Genomic DNA, 16,299 nt, shown 5'->3' on the forward strand with positions numbered 1-16,299 from the left:
CAAAGGGACATACAGATGTGGAACATGCAAAGCCTGTGTGTCCATATTATGTAGTAAGAACTTCACGAGCACCCAAACTGGTAAAACCTTTGACAACAGGTCATTCATAAACTGCAAAACAAAGGGCATTGTTTACTTGATTACCTGTAAGTGTGGCCTACAATATGTGGGTAAGACCAAAAGGGAATTTAGGAGAAGGATTCGGGACCACATTGGGGATGTCAGAAGGAAAGTGGACACCCCGGTATCAAGACACGTGTGGTCCTGTCATGATGGGGATGCTACTGCCCTTGTCTTCCAGGGAATAGAACATGTGAGACCCCTCCTGAGAGGTGGGGACCTGGATAAGAAGATATTACAAAAAGAGGCAGAATGGATTTTTAGAATGCAGACAATTAACCCTCATGGCATTAACGAACAAATCTCTTATTCTTGTTTCCTTTAATCACATAATGTGACCCTATGGCTTGTTGGGTCATGTAGGGAGTCTTCCATATTTACAATATATGCCACTCCTGGGTATTTGTGGATCAATCGGCCCTTGTCCTCCATGCACACCATGCGTTTTTGAACGCGTTTTTCCGCGTTTCTCACATGTTCTAGCTCTCCCGGCTCTTCTGACCCAGTATACTCCTACTTCTGATTTTGATACCACTTGAGTATGCTACCAGTTGATTCTTCCTGTGTACCACTGGTCAGTGGGCGCGAGTTGTGCCTGTGCGTGCGATCTTCTAAGTTAAACTGGGACGGGATGATTAACATTGTGGATCCCCCATAACTTGTACCTAGCATACCTTTTCGGCGATGCTATATACGCTGTCTGGATGTATCTGTGATCCCTGGCTGACGTCTGGGATAATAGGACACTAACTGTGTCACGTTCGAGAGCGTTGTCTCCTACTAAGACGGCACTCATGAGGACTCACCTCTCCCAATGTACTTACACGGCCTGGTTCTTTTACACTGTCGTGTATTACATTAACTGTATTCGTATGTGTATTGCTGTCGACTGACAGTTCAGGAGCCGCGTCTAGCGTCCCCTAGTTACTATGGACGCGTTCGGCGTTCAGGAACCCTCACTGGTTGCTAGGTCCGGGGGAGCCGCCTCCGGCACGTCACAGGCTGTCGTGTAGGACGCGGATTGGTGGCTTCCCCCGGGGACGACCTTTTGAGGGTGGGCTCTCAGCCTTTTAAACCATGGGTCTTTTCGGCGCGTGTACGGACAGTGTATTAGAGCCGTGCATGCGCCTGGAGGCTAATAATCAGCACATGAACAGTGCTATCCAGTGCTGTAACATTGCAACCATTGAAACACTTTAGAATTTAACTACAATTTATATCTATGAATCCCTGAGGAAACATCACCTTAAGTGTGATGAGGAAACGCGTAGGATCTGTATAGATAGTGATTTTTGGCAAGGATTTAGCGGAATTTATACTATTAGCAGGGGAAGTGCTATTTAGGTGTGAGATACATCATTCACTCTGAACCATTTTCTCTTGTCGCTAATCGCTTGCTTATGCCTGGTCTGGTATCAGTGGCTGGTTGAGCCACAATTTTATAAATACTATTAATAAACTTTACATTTTAATCGTTCTTTCAGGCGGTGAACTATATTTAACAATATTGGAACGACATTCATTATCAATTTTTCAGTGAATCTAGTAATATGAATAGTGGGAGAAGCCGCCCTTTAACACTCTTTGGCGCTTGTATCATATTAATATATTGGAGCTCAGGACCAATTACATACGTTTCACTTTTTCTGTTTTAGAAAAATAAAATCACCAAAAACAGGTTCACAATCAAGCTCATTCTCTGAATTTGTGTGTTGGTCTCGGTCTCATGAAGTGGGGGTTTCAATAATCTAGACAGAGACCCCAAAGTAGCCAGAGCTTGCAGAATATGAAGGCTCTGTATATTATCAGGTCTCCGTCCTAGCGGCTGGTTGTCAGAGTAGGGCGAGAATATATCGAATTAGTTCAGTCCCAGGGGACAGGTTATAACAAGCGCTGGGACTGGGGAGAACATTACAGCATTGAAGAGCGTATGATTATCACATATTACCGGTTACATTCATTGCCATAGACCAGTCAATACGGCAAACAGGCGTCACATTCGGTGGAATTCATTATGTTCATTAGTAGTGACTAGTAGCAAAAGCAGGAAAAAGTCAACCAAAAAAATGTGTAAAAAAAAAAAAGGACCATCACAAAATGTTCTTAGCTGCAGGTAGGGTTCCCCTTCTCCTGGGTAAAGGTCGGGGTGGGGGACGGGGCATAAGCAAGTGACCCCAATCATTATTTGTAACATTTTGTGATGCTGAGAGGTAATCACATCAGTTTGGACCCTGCGGGAGTGAATGGGAACCAAGACCTCCAAGTCACCCCAGACCCATCATGGTTATGAGATCTTGAATCTGGAGTTTTGGTCCCAGATTGGGGACATGAGATCGTCCATGTATACAAGTCACGTGTAAACGCTTCATAGGATCAAATAAGATAGTAGATCATGTATGAGAAACCATTAACAATAATTTAAATTATAAACAGAGTCATTAGAAGGTACATTATCGTTGTGTCCTCTGAGGTGTCCCCTAATGGAAGAATGTGGCCCTCCGGGGACCTTCAATACATTGTGCTTTGCCTATTTAACCAATGTTATTTAACTCAATCAAGTTTTTGGTGATAAAATGTCCGTCCTTTTCATTTTTCGCTTCTTGGACCGATGGGAAGTGTCCAGACGTCTGATGGTCACATTATATGGAATTTTAAACATTAAAAACTCGTGGGTCCCAACCACCAAGCGATTACTGATTTCTAGATGTCCACCATGATTAACCATACTCTTGTTTTTGTTCTCTAAAGGAGACCATGGAGATCTTCATTGCAAACTCCAACGTGAGCGCATCTCACACCAACTTCCTTCTCTTTGGGTTTTCCAGCATCACAGAATACAGAAGCTTGTTGTTCTTCCCCTTTCTTCTCATATACACGCACATACTGATCAGCAATTCTGTCATGATCTACAGGATCTTGGTGGATCCAACTTTACAGTCTCCCATGTATCTGCTCATCGGTCTCCTGTTCCTGGTCAATCTTTCCTGCACCACCACCTTCATGCCAAAATTTTTGTTGGGTTTGGCTTTCGACCTGAACCAGATCACTCTGACTGGTTGCCTGGTGCAGATGTGGTTCATCTACGTCATCGTCACGTTTGAGTCCACGGTTATCCTGTTGATGGCTCTGGACAGATACGTGGCCATATGTAAACCCTTGCGCTACAATGACATCATTACCGATCGGTTTCTACACCAACTGACCTTGGTTTGTTTGGCAAGAAGTGTCCTACTCATGACCCCAATAGTTTATCTCGACTCTAGGGTCAAGTTTTGTAGCTCCAATGTTATTCTTAATTTTGTTTGTGAGAACATGGGACTCCTGAAACTGGCTTGTGGGGACATCTCCAAAATCCAAGCCATAGGTCTGATCGTGAGAATGCTGATAACAGTGGTGGATGGAAGTCTTCTCCTGATCTCCTACCTCACTATTCTCCATACTGCAATGTTTGTCCTTAAACAGTCCAGGAACAAAGCCCTCCACACGTGTAGCTCGCACATCATGGTGGCATTGATGATCTATGCCAGTAGTGTGTTATCTGCCCTCATCTATAGACTGGAGACATCAGTTGCAGTAGATATACAGAATTTGACCAGTGCAATCTACTTTTTGCTCCCGGCAACCATCAACCCGATTATCTATGGTGTAAGAGTGAGGGAAATTCGGCTGAGCTTACAGAAAATGTTTGGGTTCAAGATGTCAGGTGGAGAGATTGTCCAAACTACCAGGCAGGTGGGACAGATCAATAACTAGGAGAACATGGAGCATAGGCTGCTTAGTCCAATAGTACAGATTAGGATCATACAAATGTTGATGTTAGTTTTTTGTCATACGGAGTTCCCCAAAAATCCTTCATGCTATAACTTCTATTGCTTACAATGCTCCTTAATAGAGGTCTCCACTTCTCAAATCTCCTGATATGTTGGAAGTTGTCATCAGTAGAGATCCCTTAGAAGGAACTCCAGCAATGCCTGGAAGGAAACAATCACAATCCTGCTACACGATCCAAAACCTCCAGTTATTCCATTTATTCCAGGTGTGGACACCGAGCTCTAGAAATCAGAAAATATAGTGAATTTAGAAATCTCTGTACCCGAACAATAAAGCCAAAGAGAACCAGCAAATTACTGGGACCGCCTACTCTTCTCATATGTCTAAATGACAATAGAAATGTGAAATTAACCTTTAACAGGAATCTCTGCCTATAAAATCAGGCCGTTTTGGTTCAAAATTTGTACTGATTCATTTTTTAATTGAACTATAGAGCTTAATTTCTTTTATACAGAGCTCTAAATCCCCTTCTGTGACATAAAGTAACATAACTAGATTCTGCTACCTGCAGCCACCACTAGGGGGAGCTCACTACATACAGATATGCACAGCTCCCATAGAGTTACATGATGTTATACTGCTACCTGAAGTCACCACTAGGGGGAGCTCACTGCATACAGATCTATACAGCTCTGAGTGAAATGGTAACGTTCTGCTGCCTGCAATCGCCACTAGGGGAAGCTCACTATATACAGATATATACAGCTCCCTTAGAGTTGCATGATAACATTCTGCTGCCTACAGCCACCACTAGGGGGAGCTCTCTTCATACAGATATATACAGCTCCCATAGAGTTAGATAATAAGATTCTGCTTCCTGCAACTACCACTAGGAGGAGCTCATTACATATAGTATATATATATATATATATATATATATATACATACACATATACACAGTGACATGACAACATTCTGCTGACTGCAGCCAAGGGGGAGCTCACTACATAGAGATATATACAGCTCCAATAGAGCTCCCAGGAGTTCTCATAGAGAACCAAACTGCACTAGATCTGGCAATTCGCACGCATTATTGGGCCTAGTACTTTACATTTATGGACCCAAGGGCTATATTGAGCCCTTGTATATCCAGATATCACTGGTGGGCCACCCATTACATTATGGGGCCATCAGATGCAGCCTTTTACTACATTTGAGGGCCACACATTATATATATTATATTCATTGTCAGTTTTATGCCCATCATTACATTACAGCCACATGCCCACTGCCCTTGCAGTACTTATCTCTGGCTCCTGTGTGATGCTGCCACCTGCTGGCCACATTCAGTTTGTCTCTTCAGACATAATTGTTGAAGCTTTTCAAGTCAAGTACTGGGCAGGGGGCTGCATGGGGGCACCTGCTATATATGTATGTACCGCACTGCATGGCCCTCATCTGTAGAGAGATGCTTTATAGTATTAAAGGGCCCGTGTCCAATCTTCTGTAAATAAATCTTATACATTGTATTAGAAAGTTGCATCACTTTTTATTATACATTGTTTAAATTCCTCACCACTTCAAACCCCCATCCTAACCTAGTCTTTCTCACACAGCTGTTGTGTTTGTTACAATGTGTCTACCATCTTTCAGCATCCAGGACAGGAGAAAGATTTGAGTTTAGAGGATCACCTGCCCTAGAACATTGTAACACCCCCTCAGCTGTGTCAGCAGGACTAGGTAAGGATGGGTTTTCAGAATATGAATGTAAACAATGAATTATAATAAACACTGGTTGTGCCTAAAACAAAAAAAGAGGTGGAACTTGAAAGCCACGCCCCCTTTAATTGTCACAAGCGACAGTATGGCGGGGGAGGGGTGACATGGATATGACATCCTGTATAATAAAACTGGTATCAGTCAATTAATAAATCTGCCCTGTCAAGTGGAGTCACAGCTGCCACCAGATCAATGTTTTCCTATTTATTCCCTGTTACTTATATATAGCGCCAACATATTCCGCAGCTCTGTACAAAAAACCTTCAGTTCAGGCGTCTGTGAGGAGCCCAGAGTCACTGTAAGAAATGTCATAGAAACGGCTCCAATCAGTGACCCGAGAACCTGCCCTGATGACTGATCCGTTTGACTGATCCTTGTGATTGATGTGACAGCAGCTAGTGGCCGGCTGAGTACATGACAACATGTGGCCTCTTATCTACACACGCGTTTTGCAGTGTGGTGCGACGTTTTCTGGTGATTTTCACAGGGTTTTTTCAGATGTTACTTTAAGGACTATAGTGAAATATTGAAAAGTATACAAGCACAGCATTCTGGTGGCGTTTTTGGGTTCAGCTGATGTTTTTTGTTTCTGGTTATTTGCCTCACATACGGCGTATCACATTCACTCTCATCATCCCTGATCCAAGGAGCTCACAATCTAATTTCCCTATCTTACACACACGTATCACTCCCATCATCCCTGTCCGCAGAAGTCCTCAATCTGATCTCATCTCTGATGGCAGTGACGTTGATTGTTACGCGGTGACCGCACTGATTTTGCTGCTGCTGTATTCTGTGAACATGCGCAGAATAATGGGCGACAAATCTGAATTAAAGGACATGTCCATAGTTGTTGATCATCATTCCCGCAGCGACACATTTTTCATAAATATTAAGATGATTCTGAGAGACAAACAATATGGCTGCCGTCAGCGCTGTCCGTCAGCTGAAGATGAGTCACTATAGAACAAGTAAGACGCCGATCAGCACTGCAGTAAAGCTGGGTGACAATCTCTGGGGGAGATATAATGGCGGCCATATTGGTTGTCAATCATTAACGGCTGAACGTCTTCTGTTTACTGGGGGTTGTGTTCCCAATAACTCCCAGAGGAGACCCCAATCTGCTGGGAGATTGAGAGTGGGGTGGACGGGCCGGATTACACAGAACGAGGATTCGTGTTCACACTAGAACAGTAATTAGTGGAAGTCAGAAGGGAGTCTCCGAGGCAGGTGTAATGGCAGGAAGGGGGTGAAGGGAAAGTGAGCCCTAATCTACCCACCGCCCTGTCCCTGCCTACTTGCAACGACCCGCCCTAGGCGACGGGGTACAACTGGGCGGCGGTCCCTACGCTGTCTAAGTGCACGGGAGAACAAACAGGGAACACGCAAGGGAAGGGGCAGTAGCCCACGGAACGCCGCGAGGAAACGGAGCGGTGAATGAGTAGTCCGGACCAGGATGAAGTGGAGTATACCCAAGTGAGCACGGAGGAGGAAGCAAGCCAGAGGCAAAGCAAAGCAGGTTAAGCGGAACTGCAGCAAGGCAGAAGCACGGCAGAACAGGCTGGAGCAAGCAGCAGTGGGGCCAGGAATCCAGAAGAATTACAAGCACTGAGGAGGAGAACACGGCAGGTAATAAAGGACAGGGGGCGGAGCTAACTCCGACTGACCAGGCCGCGATAGGCTCTCCCACTCCTGAGCCTGCCACCCTGGTTGGTGGGAGATGGTGTCAGTCGAACAGGTCTGGCCTCAGGTGTGGATTGATTAATCCCAGGAGTATACCTAGACGTAGTACCTGGCAGATCCCTAACAGTACTCCCCCTTTTATGAGGGGCCACCGGACCCTTACTAAGAGGACCCGGTTTAGTAGGGAAGAGAAGGTGGAACCTCCTGATCAATACCCCAGCGTGAACATCACGGGCAGGTACCCAAGTCCTCTCCTCCGGCCCGTATCCTCTCCAATGGACCAGGTACTGGAGGGAGCCCTGGACCATCCTACTGTCCATAATCTTGGCCACCTCGAATTCCACCCCCTCAGGGGTGAGAACGGGAACAGGAGGTTTCCTCGAGGGGGACCAGGACGGGGAGCAGCGTTTAAGGAGGGAGGCATGGAAGACGTCATGTATGCGAAAGGATGGGGGCAGCTCCAGACGGAAGGATACAGGGTTGAGGACTTCAATGATCTTATAAGGTCCAATAAATCGGGGAGCAAACTTCCTGGACGGGACCTTAAGGCCCAAGTTCCTGGACGACAACCAGACCAAATCGCCGACGACAAACCGGGGGTTAGAAGAACGTCTACTATCCGCCTGAATCTTTTGTGCGCTCTGGGACGCCTCTAGGTTCTTCTGAACCTGGGCCCAGACAGTGCACAGTTCCCGATGAACATCCTCTACCTCAGGATTATTGGAACAACCAGGGGAAACGGAGGAGAACCTTGGGTTAAACCCGAAATTACAGAAAAACGGGGAGACCCCTGACGAGTTACTGACCCGGTTATTCAGGGAAAACTCAGCAAGGGGAAGGAATGAGACCCAATCGAATTGACAGTCAGAGATGAAACACCTTAAATATTGTTCCAGGGATTGGTTAGTCCTTTCCGTTTGGCCATTAGTTTCGGGATGGAAGGCGGAGGAGAAGGACAGATCAATCTCCAACTTTTTACAAAAAGCTCTCCAAAATAAGGAAACGAATTGAACCCCCCTGTCAGAAACGATATTGACTGGGGCCCCATGGAGACGCAGGATGTGTTTCACAAACAAAGAAGCTAACGTCTTGGCGTTAGGTAGCTTCTTAAGGGGCACAAAGTGGCACATCTTGCTGAAGCGGTCTACTACCACCCACACCACCGACTTGCCCTGAGATGGAGGCAAATCGGTGATAAAATCCATGGAGATATGGGTCCAAGGTCTCTGGGGAATGGGCAAGGAACGTAGTAGGCCCGCAGGTCGGGACCTAGGGGTTTTGGACCTAGAGCAAACCTCACAAGCGGCGACGTAAGCCCTAACGTCTTTAGGCAACCCAGGCCACCAATAGTTTCTGGTAATGAGGTGTTTGGTGCCCAAGATGCCAGGATGACCAGATAGAGCGGAGTCATGGTTTTCCCTGAGTACCCTTAGCCGGTATTGCAGGGGAACAAACAGTTTGTCCCCAGGGACGTTCACGGGAGCTGCACCCTGATCAGCCGCGATTTCAGAAGCTAAATCAGAATCCGTGGCAGAAACGATTATACCAGGGGGTAAAATACAAGCAGGATCCTTCTCGGAAGGAGGATTGGCCATGAAACTACGTGACAGGGCATCAGCCTTAACATTCTTGGACCCAGCCCTATAGGTAACCAAGAAATTAAATCTGGTAAAGAATAGTGCCCACCGAGCTTGTCTAGGATTAAGCCTCCGGGCCGATTCTAGGAAAACCAGATTCTTGTGATCAGTAAGGACCGTTACCTGGTGTCTGGCCCCCTCCAGGAAGTGCCGCCACTCTTCAAGAGCCCATTTAATGGCTAGAAGTTCGCGGTTGCCAAGATCATAGTTACTCTCCGTGGGCGAAAACTTCCTAGAGAAGAAAGCACAGGTGCGGAGATGGGTGAGGGAGCTGGTACCCTGGGACAAGACGGCCCCCACTCCCACCTCGGATGCGTCAACCTCCACAATAAATGGCTCCTCTTGGTTGGGCTGAATCAGCACGGGGGCCGAGATAAAGCACTTCTTGAGGGTCTCAAAGGCCTGGACGGCCTCAGGGGGCCAATGGAGGACATCAGCACCCTTGCGAGTAAGGTCCGTAAGAGGCTTAGCGACGACCGAGAAGTTGGCAATAAATCTCCTGTAATAGTTGGCGAACCCTAAAAAACACTGTAACGCCTTAAGGGAGGCAGGTTGGACCCATTCCGCCACAGCCTGAACCTTGGCAGGGTCCATGCGGAATTCATGAGGAGTGAGGATTTGCCCTAAAAATGGTATCTCCTGTACCCCAAAGACACATTTTTCAGTCTTAGCAAACCGATTATTCTCCCGAAGGACCTGGAGCACCTTCCTGACATGCTCCACGTGGGAGGACCAGTCCTTGGAAAACACCAGTATGTCATCAAGGTACACAACAAGAAAATTACCCAGGTAATCTATCAGGATTTCATTAATAAAATTCTGGAAGACAGCAGGGGCATTACGCAACCCAAAGGGCATGACCAGGTATTCGAAATGACCCTCGGGTGTGTTGAACGCAGTTTTCCACTCATCCCCCTCTTTGATGCGGATAAGGTTATATGCCCCACGTAGATCAAACTTAGAAAACCATTGGGCTCCCTGAACCTGATTAAAAAGATCCGGAATCAAAGGAAGTGGGTACTGGTTCCTTACGGTGACCTTATTCAGGTTACGATAATCAATGCACGGCCTAAGACCACCATCCTTCTTCCCCACGAAGAAGAAGCCAGCACCTACAGGAGAAGTCGAGGGGCGAATGAAACCCTTGGCCAAGCATTCTTGGATATACACCCTCATAGCTTCACGTTCGGGACATGAAAGATTAAATATCCTACCCTTAGGAAGCTTGGCACCAGGCACCAAATCGATGGCGCAATCGTAATCTCTATGGGGGGGCAACACCTCCGAGGCCTCCTTAGAAAACACATCGGCGAAGTCCTGAACAAACTCAGGAAGCGTGTTTACCTCCTCCCGGGGAGAAATAGAGTTAACAGAAAGACATGACATAAGACATTCACTACCCCATTTGGTGAGATCCCCAGTATTCCAATCAAACGTGGGATTATGCAACTGCAACCAGGGAAGACCTAATACCAGATCAGACGATAATCCCTGCATCACCAGTACAGAGCACTGCTCCAAATGCATGGAGCCAACCAGGAGTTCAAAAACAGGAGTATGCTGAGTAAAATAACCATTAGCAAGGGGAGTTGAGTCGATACCTACTACAGGGATAGGATAAGGTAAATCAATAAATGGCATCTTTAGAGACAAATTCCACAGACATGATATTAGCAGATGAGCCAGAATCCACGAAAGCACTGCCCGTGGCAGACCGGCCAGCAAACGAGACCTGAAAGGGAAGCAAAATTTAATTGCGTTTCACATTAACGGGAAATACCTGTGCGCCCAAGTGACCTCCCCGATGATCACTTAGGCGCTGAAGTTTTCCGGCTTTTTATTCTTGCGCCTGGGACAGGTGTTCAGAAGATGCTTGTCGTCCCCACAGTAGAAGCAGAGACCATTCATTCTGCGAAACTCCCTACGTTGTCGAGGGGACATGGAGGCCCCGAGTTGCATAGGTACCTCCGAGTCCTCCGTGGAGGGGCGAGGAGACGGGACCTCGGGGGGGATCGCAGAAAAGTCAGAGGGGAGCACATTGAAGCGTTCAAGCTGACGTTCCCTGAGACGTCGGTCAAGTCGTACTGCTAGGGCCATAACCTGGTCAAGGGAGTCAGAAGAGGGGTAGCTAACCAGCAGATCCTTCAGGGCGTCAGATAATCCTAACCTAAACTGGCACCTTAGGGCCGGATCGTTCCACCGAGAAGCTACGCACCACTTTCTAAAATCAGAACAGTATTCCTCCACCGGTCTCCTACCCTGACGTAAGGTCACCAGCTGACTCTCGGCTAAAGCAGTCCTGTCAGTCTCGTCGTGAATGAGTCCGAGGGCAGAGAAAAAACGATCAACAGAGGAAAGTTCAGGGGCGTCAGGAGCCAAGGAGAAGGCCCACTCTTGGGGCCCTTCCTGGAGTCGGGATATGATGATACCCACCCGCTGGTTCTCGGAACCTGAGGAGTGGGGTTTTAGGCGGAAATACAGTCTGCAACTCTCCCGGAAGGAGAGAAACGTCTTACGGTCCCCTGAGAACCGGTCAGGTAACTTGAGGTCGGGTTCTAGAGGTGAGGGGAACTACTAAGGCAGCGTCACCCTGGTTGACCCTCTGGGCCAGGGCCTGGACCTGTAGGGAGAGGCCCTGCATCTGCTGGGTCAGGGTCTCAAGGGGGTCCATGATAGCGTCAGCGTAGGAGCAATGGTAGATTAGGTATGGGCTTGTAATTATGTAATGGCAGGAAGGGGGTGAAGGGAAAGTGAGCCCTAATCTACCCACCGCCCTGTCCCTGCCTACTTGCAACGACCCGCCCTAGGCGACGGGGTACAACTGGGCGGCGGTCCCTACGCTGTCTAAGTGCACGGGAGAACAAACAGGGAACACGCAAGGGAAGGGGCAGTAGCCCACGGAACGCCGCGAGGAAACGGAGCGGTGAATGAGTAGTCCGGACCAGGATGAAGTGGAGTATACCCAAGTGAGCACGGAGGAGGAAGCAAGCCAGAGGCAAAGCAAAGCAGGTTAAGCGGAACTGCAGCAAGGCAGAAGCACGGCAGAACAGGCTGGAGCAAGCAGCAGTGGGGCCAGGAATCCAGAAGAATTACAAGCACTGAGGAGGAGAACACGGCAGGTAATAAAGGACAGGGGGCGGAGCTAACTCCGACTGACCAGGCCGCGATAGGCTCTCCCACTCCTGAGCCTGCCACCCTGGTTGGTGGGAGATGGTGTCAGTCGAACAGGTCTGGCCTCAGGTGTGGATTGATTAATCCCAGGAGTATACCTAGACGTAGTACCTGGCAGATCCCTAACAGCAGGATAAACGGACGACCAGCGACGGAGCGGAGCAGCCAGGTAGGAGAGGACCCTGCGGGGGAAACGGAGCAGGTAGGGGGTGTGATGAGGCCTCAGGGAAGGAGGGCTGGTCTGTCACTTTTATCATCACGTATCTGCCATGAACACTCTGAGGTGTGGGCCGCTCTCATGTCACCCCTACAGCACTGTGTATTTCTCCAGAAGTGGCACCAGGGGTGTTATTACATTCGCAGTCCCTGTAACGGTGCCGCCAGCATTCACAGCGCTTGTAACAATGGCTCTTTACAATGGAGATATAATAGCATGTCCCTTTAAGGGGCAGCTCCATTCACAAGATATTACCACCCCCGGAGCAGGAATCATCTCTGGGTCATGTGGTGAAGACATTTCAATAGGTTTTACTGAATGTCCCTCTTCCCATCATGCATCAGGACACTGAGTTCATAGTCTCTCTACAGTGGGAGGAGCTTCTCCTGTGCAGTGTCACCGCCACCGAGCGGGGGATGGGACGTGACTACTGCTCTGAACACAATTCTGACGCACAAGGTTGGTTATTGATGACCATTCATCCTCTGGCGTCACCATATAAATGCCTTAAAAATGTTTCTCGGTCCTACACTGATGACCCTGCCCGATCCCAGAGAGATCCGTGCAGCTGCTAAATAACTGGATCTGCAGGTAAGGACAGGCCCATAATCACCTGGACCTCTGGGTCAACAAGAACTCATCGGGTTACTGCACAGAGGTCCTATGAGAAGAATGGATTTCAAAAAAATGTTTAGGCATGCAAGGAGGTCCTGCCACCAAATATCAATAATAAGTGGCATCAATGTCTGTTCAGTGGGGGTCCAACCAAAGGGACCACCCCCCAGGAGCTGTCTCCCATAGCTAGGGCATCAACGCTCATGGTGGGAGAATCCCTTCATAATGTGACTGTAAAGAGCCTTCCAGAGTGCAGGTGCAGCACGGGAGAAGCCTGAGACACGAGGAAGATGTTATGATGAGAGTTGTAGTCATTGACAGATCAGTACATGGTATTCATGTAGCGCCAACATATTATATACTTAATAATATAGATGATACATAAAGGGAGCACGGCCCAAAATGAGCAACAATCGAAGAAGTGGGGGAGAAAACATAGGGCGAAAAGCACTGGTGAGAGGGGAAATGGTTGACTTTGGGTTGAAGACAATTCATGGTGGAGTGGAACATAGGTACGCTACAGACCGACAATGGAAACCGGAGGAGGTTGCAGTAGTCCAGGCGGGAAAATATAGTGCCAGGTTATAAATTGATTTCTCAGAAGCTTGCACTATTTAGGGGCCTCAATCCTTCCTTCACCTTCTCCTTTGGTTCTAAACTTACTCTCCCTCGGGTCTTCTTGAACTTTTGTCGTGGCACCAGCTGTGGTAGAAGAAAGTATTGTATTATTATATAGACTATGACATAGTTATGGGGTCACTATGTGATACTGTTATATGACATTATATTGGGCACAGTATAGCACGGTCAATAATCAGTGGAGTACATGGAGTAGAGGGGGTCCCATAGCAAAGATCCAAATGGTCCCCCCTTATAGTGCCAGGTTTTACCATCCTAGACAGAAGGAGGGAGAAACCAATATCACACCCATGTTCTTTCCGTGCTTCATGGGTCATTTCCCTACTCTCTTTTTTGCCGATAATGCAGTTCCTCTAGAGGGGAGTCCTGCTCAGGTTCTCACCATACAATAGCAAAGAGAATGGAACGATCTAGGGCTGTGCCCCATATGGTCTGCCTGTACATGACATACGCCCTTGGTATTAATGAGATCCTCTTACTCCTACAGGTTTCATATTACACCATATTTTGGCAGAACCGATGGAAGACGCAGGGGTGATCTCAACTGTTTCACACATTTTCCTTCTCCGAGGGTTCCCTGGGATCTCACACCACAGATCCATCCTCTCCCTGCCATTTCTTACTATCTATATGGTGACGGTGATGAGTAACGGCGTGATGACTTCTGCAATCCTGGTAGAGAAGACGCTCCATTCCCCTATGTACATACTCATCTCTCTTTTGTTTTTCACCAATATCTCATACACCAACACAACCGTGCTGAAGTTCCTTCTCGGGTTAACATTGGACGTGAACCAGATCACGTTGAGCGGCTGCCTGGTACAAATGTTCTTTATGTATCTTGCCGGTAGCTATGAGTCATATTTACTGGTGTTGATGGGATTGGACAGGTACGTGGCCATAATATTGCCCCTACGCTACCACCGCGTCATGACTAAACAGATGGTGGCGTGGCTGCTCTTGTGTGGACTACTCCGAAGCATCTTCTTTGTTTCTTTAGTTGTGTTCTTCGCCTCAAAGGTTCCGTTTTGTAGATCCAACATCATCACGAACTTTACTTGTGAGAACAGGAGTCTCTTGAATCTTGGGTATGGAGATATCTCCAAGGTACAAGCTGTAGGACTATGGGTGAGGATCCTCATCACCACAATGGATGGGACTTGTTTCTTGGTCTTTTACCTGAGAATTTTATGCACGGTGCGGAGATCGATTGTGGGAAGAAGTGAGAAAGCCTGGAAAACATGAAGCACGCACCGGTTAGTGGCCATACTGATGTTCTCCTGTGGCGTCTTCCTCCTTCGTGTACAGAATGTCATCATATGTTCCCTTAGATGTTCAGAATCTCATTAGTCTGCTGAACTTTGCGATTCCAACAACTGCCGACCCAATCGTCTATGGACTGAGGATGAGGGAGATCAGGAAAAGTCTGAGAAAGACTTATAAAAGGGAACAAGGAGCGAAGGTTTAACGGACCTTTCCCAATAACGAGAGGGGTCAATTACATACAACAGTGACGGCGGAGCTGCCGGGGATGTTTCTTTGCGTTGATTTTCAGAAGCGAGTGATCGGAGCTGCACCATGACAATGTGCCGTGGTGTCAGTGTGGTCATATATTGGTAGCGTTGGATATCTAATAGTGGCGCCTAGTCAGTCCCGGGGAGTTGTCCTTGACATATGCAGTGCGCTAGTGGAGAGCTCAAAGTGAGCAGACATGGCGAGGGAATGGGGGCAGAGTCCATTCTCATTCAAATACACACACAGCTTTCTTAATCACGACATCAATAGCTTTAAAAACATGGATAGAAGGGACGTGATGATGGGTCAAATTTTCCGATAGGGCAATGAAATATATTTAATAGGGAATTAGAATAAGGTACAAAAATATTTTATATATATATATATATATATATATATATATATATATATATATATATATATATATATATAGCGCTCCGCATAGGTTACAGGGAAGATTTTTTTTTTAATTATTGTTTTGGTCATCCAATGTTTGATTCGGCAAGACGCTAGCATACTTTAGCGAGTTGGAGCTCTGCGGTACATGCATATGGGTTTGTTTGGTAAAACTGGTTTTAAAAATGGGTCAAGGGTTAATACATGCCAGTGCGTCGTCAAGATCTCCCTGATTTATCAAAATTTTATATGATATGTGGTAATGAAATTGAACTTATTCCAGTTATTCGTTTCCCCTCCTCCCAGGGGTTCGTTAGTTGGTTTTAACCCCTTCCCTCTTTGGCCACTTTTGACCTTCCTGACAGAGCCTCATTTTTCAAATCTGACATGTTTCACTTTATGTGGTAATAACTTGTTTTCTCATGACACATTGGACTTTGTTAATGGGAAAATTTGCTCGATACATGCAGTGTTTATGAAAAAGACCAAAATTTGGCGAAAAATTTCTAAAATTAGCATTTTTCAAAATTTAAAGGAACAGTGTCACCAACAAAATATTTTTTATATCAGTTTGATGTTAGTGTTTTATTAAAAACGTTTGTATTTATTTGTGTGTTTGTGTGTTACTTTTTTTTACTTTTACACTTTTTCTTCCCTATGGGGGCTGCCATTTTTTTTTCCATTTCTGTATGTGTCGATTAACGACACATACAGACATGGAATACGGCAGCTCCAGTCCCATAGGGACTGCAAACG

General features: G+C 46.8%; 1 protein-coding gene and 1 pseudogene across 1 annotated transcript; both read left to right on the plus strand.

Moving 5' to 3' along the window:
• The first annotated feature begins 2,874 nt into the window (after positions 1 to 2,874).
• On the plus strand, positions 2,875 to 3,873 carry LOC142734436 (olfactory receptor 52K2-like). The gene has a single exon (XM_075849572.1). The coding sequence runs from the start codon at positions 2,875 to 2,877 to the stop codon at positions 3,871 to 3,873; it is 999 nt and encodes a 332-aa protein (XP_075705687.1).
• An 8,840-nt stretch (positions 3,874 to 12,713) lies between these two features.
• On the plus strand, positions 12,714 to 15,100 carry LOC142734437 (olfactory receptor 51I2-like; annotated as a pseudogene).
• The last annotated feature ends 1,199 nt before the right edge of the window (positions 15,101 to 16,299 follow it).

Source organism: Rhinoderma darwinii, unplaced genomic scaffold (genome assembly GCF_050947455.1).
Source record: "Rhinoderma darwinii isolate aRhiDar2 unplaced genomic scaffold, aRhiDar2.hap1 Scaffold_979, whole genome shotgun sequence".
NCBI classification, from domain to species: domain Eukaryota; kingdom Metazoa; phylum Chordata; class Amphibia; order Anura; family Rhinodermatidae; genus Rhinoderma; species Rhinoderma darwinii.